General features: G+C 39.1%; 3 protein-coding genes across 3 annotated transcripts; 2 read left to right on the top strand and 1 right to left on the bottom strand.

Annotated features, from left to right (window-relative positions):
* Positions 1–147: 147 nt before the first annotated feature.
* LOC106305402 lies at positions 148–569 on the bottom strand. The gene has a single exon (XM_013741778.1). The coding sequence runs from the start codon at positions 457–459 to the stop codon at positions 211–213; it is 249 nt and encodes an 82-aa protein (XP_013597232.1). The 5' UTR covers positions 460–569; the 3' UTR covers positions 148–210.
* A 4,316-nt stretch (positions 570–4,885) lies between these two features.
* LOC106305696 (protein TSS) lies at positions 4,886–13,357 on the top strand. The gene is made up of 23 exons (XM_013742046.1): positions 4,886–5,222; positions 5,304–5,365; positions 5,463–5,555; positions 5,779–5,851; positions 5,945–6,271; positions 6,339–6,403; positions 6,476–6,607; positions 6,701–6,742; positions 6,821–7,333; positions 7,413–7,570; positions 7,767–8,280; positions 8,403–8,465; positions 8,544–8,645; positions 8,759–9,067; positions 9,151–9,243; positions 9,335–9,436; positions 9,843–9,947; positions 10,056–10,189; positions 10,268–10,451; positions 10,557–10,688; positions 10,758–10,870; positions 11,017–11,095; positions 11,193–13,357. The coding sequence occupies exons 1-23, from the start codon at positions 5,153–5,155 to the stop codon at positions 13,065–13,067; spliced, it is 5,340 nt and encodes a 1,779-aa protein (XP_013597500.1). The 5' UTR covers positions 4,886–5,152; the 3' UTR covers positions 13,068–13,357.
* Positions 13,358–15,015: 1,658 nt separating this feature from the next.
* On the top strand, positions 15,016–20,058 carry LOC106301448 (cytochrome c oxidase subunit 6b-3). The gene is made up of 4 exons (XM_013737846.1): positions 15,016–15,123; positions 19,460–19,548; positions 19,626–19,707; positions 19,790–20,058. The coding sequence occupies exons 1-4, from the start codon at positions 15,112–15,114 to the stop codon at positions 19,841–19,843; spliced, it is 237 nt and encodes a 78-aa protein (XP_013593300.1). The 5' UTR covers positions 15,016–15,111; the 3' UTR covers positions 19,844–20,058.
* Positions 20,059–20,134: the final 76 nt, after the last annotated feature.

The following is a 20,134-nucleotide window of genomic DNA, read 5'->3' as shown; positions in this document are numbered from 1 at the left end:
TTTTTAAAAAAAAAAAAAAAAAAAAAAAAAAAAATGTTATACTTTTGTATATATTATATAAGGTAGAACACAATTCAATGGATGAGTAATGAAGAGAGGTTGATACCATTAGATATTTTATTTAAAATAACTCCAATAAACAAAAAAGCATAAAAAGGAGTCACCCTGAATCTACAATAATACAAATCACACAATCACTATGAACATAAACTATAAAAGAAGAGCGAGTAGGAAGGAGGAAGCAGCACCCACATGGAAGGACCCTGGGAACATCATAGTAGAAGCTGCGGACGTTGTGTTAGTGTCACGAGGCCCTCTGTTTCTCACCCGTTGCTTCATCACCACTGCAAGATTCCTTGACCCATGCTCGTTAGCTGAACCCAAAAGAACTTTCTCGGAAAAGAAGAAGAGGAATATGATAGAGAGGAGTATTATGCGTCTGGCTTTGATCTCATCCATTTCTGCTTCTGTGTTTTGATTAATCTCAAATGGATATGATTTATAAAGATAAAGGTGGAGGAATGTCTCTTATTATAACGATGATTAGTCTTCTTAGGTAGGTTTATAAAAATAAAAATACGCGCTACATGATAGTGATCTGTGTGAGGGAGCCTGAGCCAGCAGCTAAATGTTGCAATATTGACCAATGTAGAAACAGAAAATGTCAAAAGTCAAACAGAAATGTCATTCCACGCACGAAACTTATATATAATCAAACAAGTCGTCGTGTATGAACTTTGAAACTTGAAACGGTGGAAGAAAAGAGACTAAACCTTGAAACGTAAAAGAAAAGCCCAAGTTTTTTCAAGTGTCGTTTAGTTTTGTATGACTCCCATGATTTATTAGAGCCCAATGCTTCACATTCTATTTTAGTTTCTTTTTCGGCTAAAAGAACATCTAAAATGCTTTGCCCAAGCGGCCAAGTCCATATCTACTAAGTTTTTTTGGTTCTCACATAGCTATTATTTAATCTTATGGTTAATGAAAATTGGATTAACCAATAAGAAAGGACAATGACTCAAGCAATTCATAATAATATTAATGAATTTTGTTTATAATTTTTTTCACAAAAATTTCAAAGTTTAATGATTAATAATCTTGTAGCTTAAAAAGGCCCAGACAAAACCAAAGCTTACTTTTACATGAGGATCCATAATTTTGAGCCAGTCCACTCTCTAGCTTATTCAAGAATAAAACAAAATAAATTGATTAATGAAAATTGGATTAACCAATAAGAAAGGACAATGACTCAAGCAATTCATAATAAGATTTAATGAATTTTGTTTATAATTTTTTCTTACAAAAATTTCAAAGTTAAATGATTCTCCCTCCGTTTCATTTTAATTGTCGCTCTAGGTTTATGCACACAGATTAAGAAAACATATGATTTTGTATGTTTCTAAAACAAAAACACAATTACCTATACATATAACCATATTTTAACCAATATAAAAATAAAATGGAGAATCTTATTAATAAATTTTGCATTGAAACTTTAAAACAATATTTATTTTGAAACGGATGACAATTAAATAAAAAACGGTGGGAGTAATAATCTTGTGGCTTAAAAAGGCTCAGACAAAACCAAAGCTTACTTTTACATGAGGATCCATGCTGATTCTGAGCCAGCCCACTCTCAAGTTTTTTATTGAAAGAAATCCATTCTCTAGTTTATTCAAAACCGCTTTTTTCTCCAACATGAACGAATATTGCGGTTGCCGCTATGGATGATCTTGACCTGGAGGAGTTAGCGATGGCCGGAATCATTATAGCTAGGTAACCTAGGTACAACTTGCCAATACCATGTTCGGTTTGATGATGAAATGTTTTCACTTTGCAGGAATCAAGATATAAGATGATCCAATCAGACCAAATTCGTAAATATAGGACACGTGACGATATACTTTTATTTTAGTTATAGACAAGAAGGAACTGTAATGAAATAAATATATCAAAAATAGAGTTGACACCATTTGATAATTTACATAAATCAGTTTACGTAATATACAAAAACATATCCAAGAAATTAAAAAAAAAAACACTGAACACGTAATTCATGACAAGCAAAAACGAATAATTTTTTTTACCAAATAAAACTTATAGAAGGAGAGCGAGGAAGAAAGAAAAACTGCAAAAATATGGAATTAACTTGCCAACGTCATAGTCAAAATTTATGTTTTAGTAGATTTTATATGAGTTGATATTTGGGGAAAATTAAAATTCATGAAAAGACAAAAAAGGCACAAGCTCAAACTGGTATTGTTGGTTGAAGTAATTAGATATCATGTTGCTTAAAAAGCACAACAATTTGAAGAGAATAAATGGTTTTCAAAATATGTAAAATCAATTTTACCAAAAAATGTAAATAAAGGAATATGGTAAGAGTTTATGTCGATTGTTCGACCTCGCCGGTTCCGGTTAATTTCCGTGGAACTACATGTTTTGGTTCTGGGATGTGAAGCTTGTTTCTATTTGCATGTGCTATTCACTATAAGAGGTTTCTGGTTCGTGTTCATCAAGAGCCATTTGAAGTCTAGGATTCATGTTACTTAGAAGCTTTCATCCTTGTCTTCATCTCCTACTTGCTTTTATTTTTCTTATGTTTTTAGCTTCGAATTCGACGTGTCTTATTTCCAGGGATTGTCTTCTCATCCGCTGGCTTTGGACTCCGGGGGGTTTGTTATAATTCGCCGGCTTTGGATTTGATCTTGTGCTCGATCTTAATGTATGTTGTGGATCTTGGTTTAATATGAATATAATCTTTTAGTGTTAAGAGATGCATTAAACAGTAAAATGTGACACATTTTTATTTTCTAAAAAATGGTTTTCTACAAAAGAAAACCTTCAATTCTTTAAATGATTTATTTTTCCACTTTACTCTTTATTCATAAAATTATGCAGGTGAATCCACTAATCTGAAGTCAACTCACAGAATAGCTTTTGTGTGTGTATAAATTGTATAATGAACATATAGCCGCCATGTGTAAATTATTATAACTACCATGTTTTAAATATTAAAAATCAGAGAAATGCAAAATAAAAGATTTGATCCTTATGTTTAAAAAAAATTCACGGGAAAGATGATAGTTAATGAAAATTGAAAAGTATATTGTAACCTCGAAAACTAATTCTGAACTCATTATGTACTTTAGAGTTTCATCAAATTAAAGCGATAGTCACCATTTTCTTAAAAAAAAATTCAATGGTTTTTATTTGTTTATGTTGCATAAGTTCGTTACTGCGAGCAACAAGTGAGTAATTGGATTGTAACCGCTGAAACTAGTCTCATCGTTTGACATAAACACAAACAAATCTCAGTTTTTTTATTTTATATTCATTTTTCTCTCATAAACTTAAACAACAAAAATAGCTCATATAACTCGTTGTCATCTTCAACTATTATGTATATATTAATTGATTTGAATTAAGTTTCTATGAGCTTCAAAGTTCAGTGACCCTCTTCACAATATCAATACTCTTGTCACCCACCCGACCAATTTTATTGGATTGCTTAATGAAGAGGCTAATGCCTCTTTGAACGTGAAGAGAAAGAACTTGGGGTGATGCCTAAATCAATTACGTTTAAACCTTATGGTTATTCACAACTTATCCAAAAGGTAACTATTTAATTTGCATTTAAGTTGTTCTTGTAATTTTATTGTATGTAATTTTGATTTGAGGATAACTTGACATTTAAATCATTTTTCTTTTGGTTTTTATTGCTAAATTTGGTTGTTACAGTATGTTAAACCTCATCATTAGCCTATATATAAAAAATATTCATCATCGTTATTCATCTCCATGCTATCGCCGTTCCACCGCTCGTCGTCATTCTACCAGCAACGAGGATGAAAACGAAGGGGTCGCTGCGATTGCACGTGGAATACAACAGGTGCGAGATGCTGAGATCCGTCTGCTGATAAGGTTCTATTCACTCTCAGCATTCTCATTGCGATACTTTTCACCATCCGCCTCTTAACCCGCTTTAAGCGAATCTAGCCCCAGCGGTTCACCACTGTGCATTTACGATATCACACATGTAATCTCAGATTCCCATAGATGTTGTAAATACTCATACTCATTCAGATATAAGAAAAAGATCTTAAATGTGTCTTTGGTTCTTCGATGATTAATTTCGTCATCAAAGTATTGATTTTGAATATTTTTTAACGTTCCCCATTACAAACGAGAAAAAGAGAGATTAAGAGAAAAATATTGAATATTACTTCAATATAACACTCTGATGGGAATTTGAACCTTGACATGCGGGCCTGACCCGTAAAAACCCATTACAGGTGGGATTGGGTTGAGATTTCAGATTTCACGGCCCGTTAGCGGGTTTTTGCCCAATCGGCCAATACCATATCGACTAAGTTGTTTTGTTCTCACGTATCTATTAATCTATGGTTAATGACAATTGGATAAGCAATAAGAAAGGGATAATGGACTCGAGCAAAAAATTCATAATAAGATTAATGAAGCTTTTGTTTAATTTTTATGTTTTAAAAATAATCCAAAGTTTAATTCTTAATTGATAATCTTTATGTCTAAAAAGGCCCAGACAAAAACAATGACTTATTTTTACATGATGATCCATACTAATTTTGAGCCAGCCCACTCTCTAGTTTATGTCTAATTTTTACAGAATAAAACAAACTAATTTGATTAATCAGATATGGGAAGTCATGAATGAAATCTCAATTAGATGATGAAATAATTAATATCATTGGTTTAAAAAACAAAAAAAGAGAGAGATAGAGATAGAGAAGAAAAAGATGAAGTTGGTGATGAGGTGTTAAAGAAGCAAACAAAAGAAACGAGAGGCCTCAATTTTACTTAGCCTCAAAACACTCTTAGAGAACAAGAGCTCTCTCTCGCACCTTATCCTATCCTTTCTTTCTCTCTCTCCAAATCTCTATTTTCTCAATCACTACTTTTACTTCCTTCCTTATTGTCACTAGACTCACTACCACCACAAAGTCATTCTTATAAAACACACACGCCTTCTCTCTTCTTCCTCTTCCTTCTTTTCATCACTATTCACTCATATAAGCACTTCCTCTAGAAAAGTCCTTGGTATATGCAACTCGATACATATCAAATTCAATTTGGGTTTTGTAACCCAACGTTTTAAGTATTGTGTCCATTGGTAATGGCTCCTAAAGCTGGGAAAACAAAGCCGCACAAGAGCAAAGGAGATAAGAAGAAGAAGGAACAGAAAGGTTCTCATTGTTATTCAAATCAATTTTTGCTTTCTTTTCCTCTATAACAAAATATTTAAAATTGTGGTGGTGGTTGTGCAGTGTTGCCCACTGTCATAGAGATAAGTATTGAAACACCAGATGAATCCCAAGTGACTCTCAAGGTTTTGAGCCTTACACTAACATTTGATATAAGATAATGTTTTAAAAAACCAGTGAATATATACAATTCTCACAAGTTGATGATGTTATTGGTGAAAGGGAATCTCCACGGACAGAATCTTAGATGTGAGGAAGCTCTTGGCGGTCCATGTTCAGACATGCCACTTCACCAACTTCTCTCTCTCTCACCAGGTTTCCTCTTCATGCATTTATGATATTCGATGATGATTTTGTATTAACGGCGTTGCATATCTTTTCGCCTTTGCAAAAGTTTGATTAAAGAAACATTTTCTTTCAATATTTGCTAATGGGCCCAGTATAGGTATTGCGTAGGCCCAAAACAACGACGTTTTTTTAGCTCTGTTTCTGACATTTGCCGCCTAAACAAAAGAAGTAATATTTTCTTCTGGTGCAGGTGCGTGGCACTAGGCTCAAGGACTCCGTTGACATCGTATCGCTCAAGCCCTGCCACCTCACCATCGTCGAAGGTTATGCTCTTAATCTAACGGCTCATGTAGTTTACTACCGTAGGGTTACCCACAGCAGATTATTAATTAAAAAAAACTTTTTCGAAATCGCAGAGGACTATACGGAGGAGCAAGCCACCGCGCACATACGGCGGCTCCTCGACATCGTCGCTTGCACAACCGCCTTCGGTTCGTCGAAACCTCCGGCATCTCGCACGTCTCCCAAGGAATCTGGAAACAAGGATGCCGGCGATTCAGATTCCGTTCTCAGCCCTAAGCTCAAGGAACCAGAGAAGAAACTCGTCGTCGGCGGCGGCGGATGTGAGGCTTCTCAAGCTGCGGAAGGCGGAGACAAGGGCGAAATCAACATGTGCCCACCGACTCGTCTCGGGCAGTTTTACGAATTCTTCTCCTTCTCCCACTTGACTCCACCGATCCAATGTGAGTTTCCTTCTCGCTACTTCATTGCCTGATCTGGCTTACTGATTCACGTTCTTGAATCTTCTAGATATCAGAAGGTCTGCTCGTCCATCAATTGAAGATAAAGGATTAGATGATCTCTTTCAAATCGATGTAAGGACACTCTTTCTTAGTTGATTGCTTCTGAGAGAAACTTAAGACTGATTTGGTATTACCATTTTGCAGGTTAAAGTTTCAAGTGGGAAGCCTATCACTGTTGTTGCATCAAGAACAGGTTTTTACCCAGCTGGGAAACAGCAGCTTCTGTGTCATTCTTTAGTTGAGCTGCTGCAACAGATAAGCAGGCCTTTTGATACTGTAAGTTTGAATTGATGATAAAAGGTTTAACCTTTTTTTTTTTTCTTTCTTTTCAGTTTTGTTTTATGATCGTTGGTGTTATTGTGGTTGCAGGCTTATGACGCTCTTATGAAAGCCTTCACTGAGCATAATAAAGTACGTTAAGCTTCTTTTGTATGCTATGTTGATTATTTAAGAGGCTTCATTATATAATAATTTGTTGTTCTGTTTCAGTTTGGCAACCTTCCTTATGGTTTCCGGGCAAACACTTGGGTAGTTCCTCCGGTTGTTGCAGATAGCCCATCTACTTTTCCGTCACTTCCAGTGGAGGATGTGACATGGGGAGGAGATGGCGGTGGGGTTGGCCGGTCTGGTAAGCATGACAAGAGAAAGTGGGCCAAGGAGTTTGCGATTTTGGCAGCCATGCCTTGTAAAACATCTGAAGAGAGACAGGTTCGAGATAGGAAGGCCTTTCTACTCCACAGTCTATTCGTCGACGTTTCTGTTTTCAAAGCAGTGGAGATTATAAAGAATGTAGTAGAGAGTAATCAACTCTCGCCTGCGTTGGCTTTCCATGAACAAAGAGTAGGTGATTTGGTCATAAGGGTGGCTAGAGATGACCCTGATGCCAGTGCCAAGCTTGACCGAAAGAGTGATGGGACTCGAGTTCTAGAGATCTCTCAGGAAGAGCTTGCTCAAAGAAATTTGCTTAAAGGGATCACTGCTGATGAGAGTGCGACGGTTCATGTAATTTTGTTATAGCTTGTGCTAATTTTCTTAGCTTTCTCTTGCTGGATTTGTTACTGAGATTTATTCAATCATACAGGATACATCGACCTTGGGTGTGGTGGTTGTCAGACATTGTGGTTTCACAGCCATTGTTAAGGTTGCTGCTGAAATTAACTTGGATGGGGGCAGTCTCCCACAGGATATAGACATTGAAGACCAATCAGATGGAGGTGCAAATGCACTGAATGTAAACAGGTAAAATCTTCATGTGTTGTATTATGCGTTAGTATTACTGGTTACTCATGGTTGTGTACAAGTTTCGAGCAACAAAGGCATCTCATATTTGCATTGCTTAACATATCTCTCTTGGCATGATTCACACTTTGGCATACTATATGTGAATTTGGAAATATATGGTATTTAGCAATCATTTTCTGAATATTCATTTCAGCTTGCGAACTCTGTTACACAAGTCGTCAACTCCTTCCAGCATAGCTCAGAGATCACCAAATGCAGACTCAGAACAAATACGTGTGGCTAAGTCCCTTGTGAGGAAAGTATTTGAGGACAGTCTGCAGAAATTAGAGGCTGAGCCCTCAAGAAAAACCAAGCCTATAAGGTGGGAATTGGGAGCTTGTTGGGTGCAACATCTTCAAAATCCAGCTTCAAACAAAACTGAGTCTAAAAACACTGAAGATGCTAAGCCTGAACCACCTGTTAAGGGTCTTGGAAAGCAAGGTGGACTTCTAAAGGAGATTAAAAAGAAGATTGATGTGAAAGCTAACAAGTCTGAACAGGGCCAGGATGCCCTTGTTAATACCGTTGACAATGACAATAAATCAGAAACTGAGGTTCAGAAGGAACTCGAGAAACAGAATGAGGAAATGGAAAAGATGTGGAAAGAATTGGTGACAGAAGCTGCATATCAGCGTCTTAAAGAATCAGAAACTGGTTTTCATCTCAAGGTTTGTTTGTTTCCCCAGCTGATGACATTATTGTATAGTAGTAAGAGACGACTTCTACTTACCTAGTTTGCTTTTATGAATCTTACCTTGGGTACTCTCTCTCCACGAACTTTTCCCTGCAGTCACCAGGAGAGCTGATTGAGATGTCCCGCAAATACTACACTGACACCGCTCTTCCGAAACTGGTCAGTTCCTTGGACTTTTACTTCCCTCTATAGTAAGAATCCTCAGCTCCTCATGAACGTCGACTTGATACGTTGCAGGTGGCAGACTTTGGATCTCTTGAACTCTCACCCGTCGATGGGAGAACTCTGACTGACTTTATGCACACCAGAGGCTTACAGATGCATTCCTTGGGGAGAGTGGTAACCATTTCAATTATAGTTTTTGGTACCTTTGCTTCAAATTGAACGAATATGCTTAGAGAAGCAAAGTGGCCCGTTTCTTTAGTAATCACTCTTTTCTTCTTTCATCTTAGGTCGAGCTGGCTGACAAGCTCCCTCATGTGCAATCCCTCTGTATTCATGAAATGATTGTTCGGGCATACAAGCATATACTGCAGGCTGTTGTAGCAGCTGTTGAAAACACAGCTGATCTAGCCATCTCAATAGCAACATGCTTAAATGTCCTATTGGGAACACCGTCTGACACTGAGAGTGAATACGACGAAAAGATAAAGTGGACCTGGGTAGAAACTTTCATTTCCAAGAGGTATGGGTGGGATTGGAAGCATGAAGGTTGCCAGGAATTGAGAAAATTCTCCATTCTTAGGGGACTGTCACACAAGGTTTGCGATTGTCAATCTGATTTTCTTTCATTTGCGACAATCCTACCTTAGATGCTCATATGTTGCTTCACTCATCGTTTTAGGTTGGACTGGAGCTTGTTCCTAAAGACTATGAGATGGACACATCATGTCCATTCAAGAAGTTAGATATCGTCAGTATGGTTCCTGTATATAAGGTACCATTTTGCAATTATCTTACTCCAGTAACATGCTATAATAGAAAAGTGAAATTCTTAACTGACAAAAGAGCACTGCTTTTGTGTGCAGCACGTTGCATGTTCATCCGCTGATGGACGCACGTTGTTGGAATCATCCAAAACTTCCTTGGATAAAGGAAAACTAGAGGATGCTGTCAGTTATGGTACCAAGGTATAACTGATCACTTTCTCCTTCCTCTTTTTATATACTGACTAGGTAATGAAGTTCTTGACTAGTCTGAATACGCTGATCCCTTCTTTGCATGCCGTCCCCTGCCACCACTCATTATATAATCCTTCTTATGCGAACAAAGCAATTGAGTACATTTTTTATTTTCCAAGTTTCTCCATCTTTCATCCTTATCAACCAATTTTATTTTTAGAACTAGCATAGACTTACTGAGTAGGCACTCTTAGCCCCGTGTAAATATGAATTAGTGAGTTTTGTTTTAGCGGGCATGATGATTTTACACTGGAATATCTAGCTCTTCAGCTTGTTTCTGACACCTTTTTCATTGAATGTATTTATTATACTTCAAACTGTTTAAGTGAGTTGATATTATGGGTTGACTCTACAGGCATTAACGAAGCTTGTAGCTGTGTGCGGCCCATATCATAGAATGACCGCCGGAGCATATAGTCTACTTGCTGTTGTGCTGTACCATACTGGGGACTTTAACCAGGTATTCACTTTGAAAGAATTCGAGACTGTCTCCAAGGCATCGCTCAATTCACTTCCTGTGCAGAAGAATGTCTCTACTGCATGCAACTAACCAGTTTTGATTTTTCAGGCTACCATTTATCAGCAGAAAGCACTCGACATAAATGAAAGGGAACTTGGACTTGATCATCCAGACACAATGAAAAGCTACGGCGACCTGGCCGTCTTCTATTATCGTCTCCAGCACACAGAATTAGCTTTAAAGTATGCTTTCTGCATTTCCCAAAGCCAAAGCCTAAAAATTAATTGTTTCGAGCTGCTAACATGTTATTATTGTTGTAGATATGTCAACCGTGCATTGTACCTTCTGCATCTAACATGTGGACCGTCACATCCAAATACTGCTGCCACTTATATTAATGTAGCGATGATGGAAGAAGGTTTGGGGAATGTCCATGTGGCTTTAAGATACCTTCATGAAGCGTTGAAATGTAACCAGAGACTACTTGGAGCTGATCATATCCAGGTTGGTTTTGCTAAGCAAGGACTTGCATTTAAATAGTAAACTTTACCGTGGAAGCTTAAGCGATGCACTTGAGAATTGAACTACTTCTGTTATATATTTTTTCAGACTGCTGCAAGCTACCATGCCATTGCTATTGCTCTTTCTCTGATGGAAGCATACTCCTTGAGCGTCCAGCATGAGCAGACAACTCTACAGATTCTACAGGCAAAACTTGGGCCTGAGGATCTTCGGACACAGGTGCGTAATTAGCTACTAATTACATGTAGTTTCACTTAAAAAGTTTCTTACGCTCCAGAATTGTTTTAGGATGCGGCTGCGTGGCTCGAGTATTTTGAGTCTAAAGCTCTGGAACAGCAAGAGGCTGCACGAAATGGTACTCCCAAGCCAGACGCCTCTATTTCCAGCAAAGGCCATCTCAGGTATTAAAACGTTTGCCTTTTATATATTCTTAGCACCGTTTACATTCTGTACATAGGGGACCAAAAGATAGAAATAGTATAAAGTTATATCTTGGGTAAACTCTTGTCCGGATTATGCAACTCATAAGCTTTCTCCCCAATAACAGTGTATCGGACCTGCTAGATTATATAACCCCGGATACTGATCTTAAAGCAAGGGACGCTCAAAGGAAAGCTCGCCTAAAGGTTATAATTGCTTTCTGCTGACTTAATTCATGTTTTTACTGAACTGCTCTCATTAACTAAGTTGTGACAGATATTTTGATCGAAAATGTTTATTCAGGTCAAGGGAAGACCAGGACAAAGTCCAGGACCTGTGTCTGAAGATAATCAGAAAGATGATGAAATTCTGAGTCCGCCTAGTATCACTGGGGAGAGCTCAAGTGACAAGGAGAACAAATCAGAAGCAAAACCTGAAGAAAAAAAGGTTGATAAACGTGATTTGCAACCTCAAGATCAGCTGACGCTGGTTAAGCTAGAGTCCACGGCACAAGTGGATGATGACTCTGACGAAGGATGGCAAGAAGCTATCCCAAAAAATCGTCATCCTTCTGGGCGAAGAACCCGTCCCAGCCTGGCAAAGCTGAACACAAACTTCATGAACGTGACCCAGCAGACAACAAAAAGCAGAGGAAAATCCACCAATTTCGCATCCCCAAGGACCAGTTCAAACGAGCTTTCAATATCAGCTGGTGGTTCTACTTCCCAGCACGCGAAGAAGCTTTTGAAGAGCTCAAGTTTGAACAGAAAGCAAAACAGTTCCAGTGTAGTGGTAGAAAAGCCAGTTAACAGTAAATCAGCCCTGGTAAGCTCACCTTGCACCGAACAGATCAACAAGCCAACTCTGATGGTGAGTCCTGTGACTTCCCAAGCTGGAAAACTGTTTTCCTATAAGGAAGTTGCACTGGCACCCCCTGGAACAATTGTGAAAATAGTTGCGGAGCAGTTGTCAGAAGAAACGACTGCCCCAGAGACTTTGGATGCAGCAAAAGTCGCAGTAGATGGTCCTGAAAACGTTAAGGCTGAGGATGTTGTTAGTGAGAATAAGCTGGTGGCTTCAGAAACTGAAGCGAAAAATGCTGATAGCAATGAACAAGGAGGGGTGGCTGTTGGTGGATCAGAGTCGATGAGTTCACCAGAGGATATCAAGGCTGAAAAGGCAGCAGCAGAAGGATCTCCAACAGAGACAGCTGTTTCAGATGCAAGCCAAGGAAAATCTGAAAGTGTACAAACGGCTGAGGACTCAAATGGAGTGAAGCAACATAAGGATGTCTCTGGTGCTGAACTGAAAGCAGTAGATGGTGAAACGGAAGATCTGCCCAATGGAGACTCAAGCCCAAAGGCATCAGTTGTTGCAGATGGAGAAAAACAAGAGGCATGTGAGGCACAAAAGGAGATGAGCAAGAAGCTCTCTGCCTCTGCACCGCCTTATACCCCGACGACCATTCCAATTTTTGGCTCGATAGCAGTTCCAGGATTCAACGACCATGTGGGAATCCTTCCCTCCCCATTGAACATACCGCCAATGCTTCCTGTAAACCATGTCCGAAGGTCAACTCCTCATCAGTCTGTAACAGCTCGAGTTCCCTATGGACCAAGGCTCTCAGGTGGTGGTTACAACCGATCTGGAAACAGGGTTCCTCGTAACAAACCAAGCTTCCCCAGTATCGCTGAGTCTAACGGCGAGGCTAGTCAGTTCATTGGCCCAAGAATAATGAACCCTCACGCGGCTGAGTTCATACCGAGTCAACCATGGGTTTCTAATGGTTATCCAGTGTCACCAAACGGCTATTTGGCATCACCAAATGGGACGGAAATAACACAGAATGGGTACCCATTGTCGCCAGTAGCAGAAGGTGCATATCCGTGTAACATACCTGTACAGCCTCAGAATGGACATACTATAGCTGCACCACTGGCTACTGAAATGGCTGAGGAGAAGAGTGGAGGTGAAGGAGAGAGCAACAAGGAGAAGAAAGCTGCAGAGGATGAAGAAGTCATTGCACAAGAAGCTATTGAAACACCTGAAAATGGACACTCCGCAGTAAGTGAAGAGGGAACCACAGCGCAAGAGATATCTGACGAGAAAAATGGGAAAGGACAAGGAGGCAAGTGCTGGGGAGATTACAGCGACAGTGAAATTGAAGTCACAAATTGAACAAGCAATTTTTCTGTCATTGAAGTTTTAACATTGAGGCTAAAAGGAATGGAGAGAAACTTGGCTCCCATTGATGAGGTTGAGTTACATCAAAACTTTCACAAGGAAAGCATTTCTACATTTGAATCTTTTGTGTTGCAGCGCAGGACCAAGACTTGTCCCTCATGCTTTAACAATTTCCTGCTTTCGTTTTTTTTTTTTTTTGGTTTCCATAGCTGAAAACTGAAAGTTATTCAACTCTGTTGAGGAGCTTCCTGAATAAAATTCATTCCTCCTTTTGTTTTGATTAACTGTGACTAGTGTTCAGTTTTGTGAGCTCATGACTAGTTCTTTTTACACAGAGACCACATCATAGCCTCGAGATAGCTCATGATTAGAGCTGTTTCAAATGGTCCGTCCAGGGCCCAATTGGGCAGTTGGACCACTTCAGTTTTGGGTAGTAATGGGTGGTCCATATTGGACAATGGTCTAAACAAATGTCCAAGATCAATAGAGATCATTTCCAAATTGGCATGTCCATGGACATCCAATAATATTTATAATTATTTTTCAATTATTAGATTGGATTTTATTTCTAAAATTTTGAAATTATGTTTACTTTCTAAAATTATAAAAGTATGTTTTTTTCTTGTCAAAACTATAAAACTATGTTTTCCTGTCAAAACCGAGAAATTGCGTTTTCCCGCCAAAACCGATAAATTGCGTTTTCCCGCCAAAACCGAGAAATTGTGTTTTCCCGCCAAAACTGAGAAGTTTCATTTTCCCGCCAAAATCGAGAAATTGCGTTTTCCCACCAAAACCGAGAAATTACGTTTTTCCGCCAAAATCCGAGAAATTAGGTTTTCCCGCCAAAATCCGAGAAATTATGTTTTCTCGCCAAAACCGAGAAATTACGTTTTCCCGCCAAAATCGGGAAATTGCGTTTTCCCGCCAAAACCGAGAAATTGCGTTTTTCAGCCAAAACCCGAGAAATTACGTTTTTCCGCCAAAATCCGAGAAATTACATTTTTTCGCCAAAACCGAGAAATTGCGTTTTCTCGCCAAAACCGAGAAATTGTTTTTTTTCCGGCAAAACAGAGAAATTGCGTTTTCTCGTTAAAACCGAGAAATTGCGTTTTCCCGCCAAAACCGAGAAATTGTGTGTTTCCCGCCAAAACTGAGAAATTGTGTTTTCCCGCCAAAACCGAGAAATTGTGTGTTTCCCGCCAAAATCCGAAAAATTATGTTTTCCCGTCAAAACCGAGAAATTGTGTTTTCCCGTCAAAACCGAGAAATTGCGTTTTCCCGTCAAAACTGAGAAATTGCGCTTTCTCATTAAAACCGAGAAATTGCGCTTTCTCATTAAAATCGAGAAATTGTGTTTTCCCGCCAAAACCGAAAATTGCGTTTTGTTGCCAAAACTGAGAAATTGCGTTCTCCGCCAAAATTGAAAATTTGCGTTTTTCTGCCATAAACGAAAAATTATGTGTCCCGCAGAAACCAAGAAATTATGTTTCCCGCCAAAACCGAAAAATTGCATTTTCCCGCCAAATTTATAGAATACATTTTTCCGTCAAAATTGTGAAATTATGTTTTCCGTCAAAATCTTTAATTTTTTATTTTAACGATAAAACCGTTTTTTGGGTTAAATTGTAAAGCTATGCTTTCTTTTGTTAAACTCACGAAAGTATGTTTTAGGAAGCCCATGAACACCCAAAAAGCGAACACCGTGAATATCTCTATCTTGTATTTTGAGAGCTTGAGAATTCAACGAAGAAGCAGAGTCACAGAGATGCACCTCTTTGCTCAACACTGGAGGAGGAGATCCAACAACCAAAATGAAATCGGCCAGACTAAAACGGAATCAAATCGTTACAGTAAACCGATTTTAACCCATCGGATCGTTAAAACTTTGAACCAACAAAAACTATAATCTTAGGCCCATTATTTTATGGAAGCCCAACACTGAAAGCTATCTTCAAACTTCATTTTCAATCGATTGCGTCTCCTCTTTCTCCCAAGTCTAACCAACCAAACCTTCTCATCGTTCCTCTTCAGATCAGCCATGGAGGATGAGGTAATCGTTCTTCTTTCATATTCGACCTCGATTCAAGATCTGATTTTAGCACCACGTATCGTTTAGATTCTTTGTATGTAATTCGATTTTGATGGAAGCTAGCTTAGCTACTTGGTTTGGTTGCTTGTGTGGTGTGTGTTCAATATGGTCGAGAGTTAGATTTAAGAATCGAAAGGCAAAGAGAGATGAAAGCTTTGATTTGTAAAGACGTTTTTCTAATAGAGAAGAAATATATTGATACAGAGTGGTGCGGGACACGTCATCAGCCACGTCAGAAGAGAGAGAGGACGCAAGAAGAAGTTTGTTACGATTTCAATTAAAAAGAGAGGGACGCTTTCATATTCATTCATTGGAGTAGTATGAACATTTTCTTTTCTTTTCTTTTCTACTTTCCTGGAAAATCCAGTGATTGAGTCGCTAGTCTCACTAGTTGCTTAACATTGTATTTCTTGAATCGGTGTTTCCTGAACATTGGATTCTTCTTTCCTATTCATAAATACAAATACAAATTACTCTATCAAAGGTATCAGAGCCAGATGAGAGTGAAAGGAATTCATGGAAAACGTTCATTATTCATTCTCATTGACTCTGGTTCAACTCATAATTTCATGGATGCATTTGTAGCTGAGAAGTTGGGTTGTGAGTTGAAGCCAACTGGTATTTCGAGAGTTGCAGTGGCTGATGGTAGGAAGTTGGGAGTGAGTAATAAGATTGATGACTTTCAATGGAATTTTCAGAGTATCTCTTTCAAAGCTGATTTTATGGTCATACCTTTGGGAGGTTGTGATATGGTTCTTGGAGTTCAGTGGTTACAACAATGGGGACCTATCACGTGGGACTTTCAGAATCTGACAATGCAGTTTAAGATGGGGAGGAAGGGCGTTTTGTTACATGGGATTAAAGATGGTTCTGTTCGAGAAGTGAAGTCAGCTAAGCTGAACAGATTGAGAGAATCCGAGGTTCAGTTAACAATGATATCGGTGCAGCGAATTGATACTGAATTACAAGCGTCTGCATACACTATGGAGATGCAGAATACCAACACAGAGAAATTATATCCTGGTATTTCAAACGCTTTACAAGAGTTTCAAGATATTTTTGAGGAACCAAAAGCTCTACCTCCTTTTCGCAAGAATCATGACCATAAGATACCACTGCTGGAAGGGTCTAATCCGATTAATCAGCGGCCATACCGGTATGCAGTGTATCAGAAAAATGAAATAGACAAGCTGGTTCAAGAGTTATTGGATGCAGGGACTATTCAACCTAGTTCAAGCTCATATGCTTCTCCTGTGGTTTTGGTTAAGAAGAAGGATGGGTCTTGGAGGTTATGTGTTGATTACCGTGGCCTGAATGGGATGACAGTGAAGGATCGTTTTCCTATTCCGTTAATAGCAGATTTAATGGATGAACTGGGAGGATCAAAGGTGTATTCCAAGATTGACTTACGTGCAGGCTACCATCAAGTGAGGATGAACACAGATGGTATTCATAAAACTGCTTTTAAAACTCACAGTGGCCATTATGAATATCTTGTGATGCCTTTTGGTCTCACAAATGCACCTGCTACATTCCAAGGTCTAATGAACACAGTGTTTAAAAGTCTCTTAAGGAAGTGTGTTTTGATCTTCTTTGATGATATATTGGTGTATAGTTCATCAATGGAAGAGCATGAAGAGCATTTGAAAAGCGTTTTTGCATTGATGAGAAGTAACAAGCTCTTTGCGAAGATGAGTAAATGCGCCTTTGCCACTGACAGAGTTGAGTATTTGGGGCATTACATACAGGCAGAAGGAATTTCAACTGATCCTAATAAGATCAAGGCTGTTGCAGAGTGGGCTATTCCGGTATCTTTGAAGCAGTTACGGGGGTTTCTCGGTCTAGCAGGGTATTACAGAAGCTATGTCAAGAGTTTTGGTATTATTGCTAGACCCTTAACAGCTTTGACCAAGAAGGATTGTTTTGGATGGTCGGAAGAAGCAACAGAAGCTTTCAATAATTTGAAACGAGCTCTGTGCGAAGCTCCAGTGTTAGCGCTGCCTCGTTTTGACTTACCCTTCGTTGTTGAAACTGATGCGTGTGGAGAGGGTATAGGTGCGGTGCTAATGCAAGAAGGCCACCCTATTGCTTACATCAGTCGTCATCTTAAGGGTAAGCAACTGCATCTTTCTATCTATGAGAAAGAACTTTTGGCAGTGGTGTTTGCAGTTCAAAAATGGCGTCATTATCTTCTTACTGGTCATTTTATAATCAAAACGGATCAGCGTAGTTTGAAGTACTTGCTTGAACAGAGATTGAATACTCCTATTCAGCAACAATGGCTGCCAAAACTCTTGGAATTTGACTATGAGATCCAGTATAAACAGGGTAAAGAGAACCTTGTTGCTGATGCTTTATCAAGGAAGAAAGGTTCTGAAGTGTTGCACATGGCAATGACTGTTTTGGAGTGTGATTTGATGTTACAGATTCAACAAAATTATGATTCTGATCCAACAACAAAGGAGATTATTGAAGCGTTGAAGTTGAGTCCGAGAAGTAAAAAACACTTTACATGGTCTCAAGAGATATTAAGGAGGAAGAGTAAGCTGGTTGTGCCGAATAATACTATTCTGCGTAACAAGATCTTAGATTGGATGCATAGTTCTTGCGGTGGAGGTCATTCCGGACGTGAAGTTACGAGACAGAGAGTGAAAGGTCTGTTTTATTGGAAAGGCATGACCACAGATATTCAAGCTTTCATACGCAGCTGTGAGGTTTGTCAAAGATGCAAGTATGACACTGCAGCTTATCCTGGTCTGATCCAACCTTTACCAATTCCTGAGTTGATTTGGACAGACATTTCCATGGATTTTATCGATGGATTACCTTCTTCTGCGGGTAAAACAGTGATTTTGGTGGTGGTTGACAGGTTATCTAAGGCCGCTCACTTCATTGCTCTCTCTCATCCGTATACTGCAGCATCAGTGGCTCAAGCTTTTCTCAACAATGTGTTCAAGTTACACGGCTTCCCAAGATCTATTGTCAGCGATCGTGATGCAGTTTTCTTAAGTGATTTTTGGAAAGAGCTGTTTGCTTTGCAGGGTGTAGCACTGAATTACTCAAGTGCGTACCATCCTCAGAGTGATGGACAATCTGAGGTGGTTAATCGCTGATTGGAGACATATTTCAGGTGCATGTGTAGTGATGAGCCACATCTTTGGAGTCGGTGGTTGCCTCTAGCTGAGTTTTGGTACAACACGAACTATCACACAGCTATTCAGATGTCTCCTTTTGAAACTGTGTATGGTCAAGCTCCTCCACAACACTTACCTTATCTACCTGGAGAGACTAAAGTGGCAGTGGTAGCTCGGTCGTTGGAAGAAAGGGAGAAGATGTTATTGGTCTTGAAGTTTCATCTCTTGAGAGCTCAGCATCGTATGCAACAGGTTGCTAATGATCGTCGCACTGACAGGTCTTTCAATGTTGGTGATTATGTCTTTGTGAAGTTGCAACCTTACAGGCAAAACTCCGTAGTTCACCGAAGTAATCAGAAGCTAGCACCAAAATATTATGGGCCTTATGAGATCATTGATCGTTGTGGGAAGGTTGCTTACAAGTTGAGGCTTCCGGAGTCTTCTCAAGTCCATCCGGTTTTTCATGTTTCACAACTTAAGATAGTGGTGGGGGATGTCCATACTTCAACGGCTTTGCCTTCTCTTAACAATGAGTTGTTGGTTAAGGAACCGGAGTTTATCATTGAGAGGAAAATGGTTAAAAGGCAGAACAAACCTGCAACGATGGTTTTGGTGAAATGGAAGAATAGACCTGCAGTGGATTCAACGTGGGAGCTTTTGTATGATCTGGAGAAGCGCTTTCCTGATACAAACCTTGTGGACAAGGTTGTCTAGACAGGGAGGATTTGATACAGATATTCAAGTGGTGCGGGACACGTCATCAGCCACGTCAGAAGAGAGAGAGGACGCAAGAAGAAGTTTGTTACGATTTCAATTAAAAAGAGAGGGACGCTTTCATTTTCATTCATTGGAGTAGTATGAACATTTTCTTTTCTTTTCTTTTCTACTTTCCTGGAAAATCCAGTGATTGAGTCGCTAGTCTCACTAGTTGCTTAACATTGTATTTCTTGAATCGGTGTTTCCTGAACATTGGATTCTTCTTTCCTATTCATAAATACAAATACAAATTACTCTATCATATATATATCTTATTGCAATGGAAGAAAAGATGAAGCTTTGAATTCTAAGTGTATCTCTGTTTTTTTTATATCTTTTCTCAATCGGGTTTCATCTTTGTAAATCACTAAGAAGTGTCTTACTTGTGTTTCTGTTTGAATCATCAGATCGAACTGAAAACGGCTCCTGCTGATTTCCGCTTCCCTACAACGAACCAGACAAGGCATTGCTTCACCCGTTACATTGAGTTCCACAGGTACTACTCTTGTTCTGATTGAGTTAGTGTCTCTCTTCAATCTATTCTAACTTCAAACAACAAAACCATCTTTGTAGGTGCACAACTGCAAAGGGTGAGGACTCCAATGATTGCGAGAGGTTCGCCAAGTACTACCGCGCTCTCTGCCCTGGAGAATGGGTTTGTTACTTTCTTATGTTTTTGCTCTGTTTCTTCATAATCTTCACCAGCATTAGTGACTTATGCGCTGATCTTTCCGTAGGTTGACAAGTGGAATGAGCAGAGGGAGACCGGAACTTTCCCTGGTCCTCTCTGATCCGAGCCAGAAAGCTCTCTTTATCATGTTTTCTTTGAGGCCAGAAGGTCGTGTGGATGATCATTTCATTCCAACTCTATCTTTTTGTTAATCTTTTTTTCTTTGGTTGATCAAATAAAATAAACTGCAAGACATTCTTTTGGATTAATAATGATTTGACTTTGGACCTGGGATTCCATTGTTAATTCTCGGGTCTATTTTGTCATTTCCAACAATTTGAGGGTCTAATATGCAAATTGTCTACCTGTCATTGACAGTTACATCCCAACAGATTTCGTAACGGACAAAACT

This window comes from Brassica oleracea, chromosome C7 (assembly GCF_000695525.1).
Source record: "Brassica oleracea var. oleracea cultivar TO1000 chromosome C7, BOL, whole genome shotgun sequence".
Classification (NCBI taxonomy): domain Eukaryota; kingdom Viridiplantae; phylum Streptophyta; class Magnoliopsida; order Brassicales; family Brassicaceae; genus Brassica; species Brassica oleracea.
Note: the sequence above shows the minus strand (reverse complement) of the source record. Positions and strands in the feature narration are given on the sequence as shown.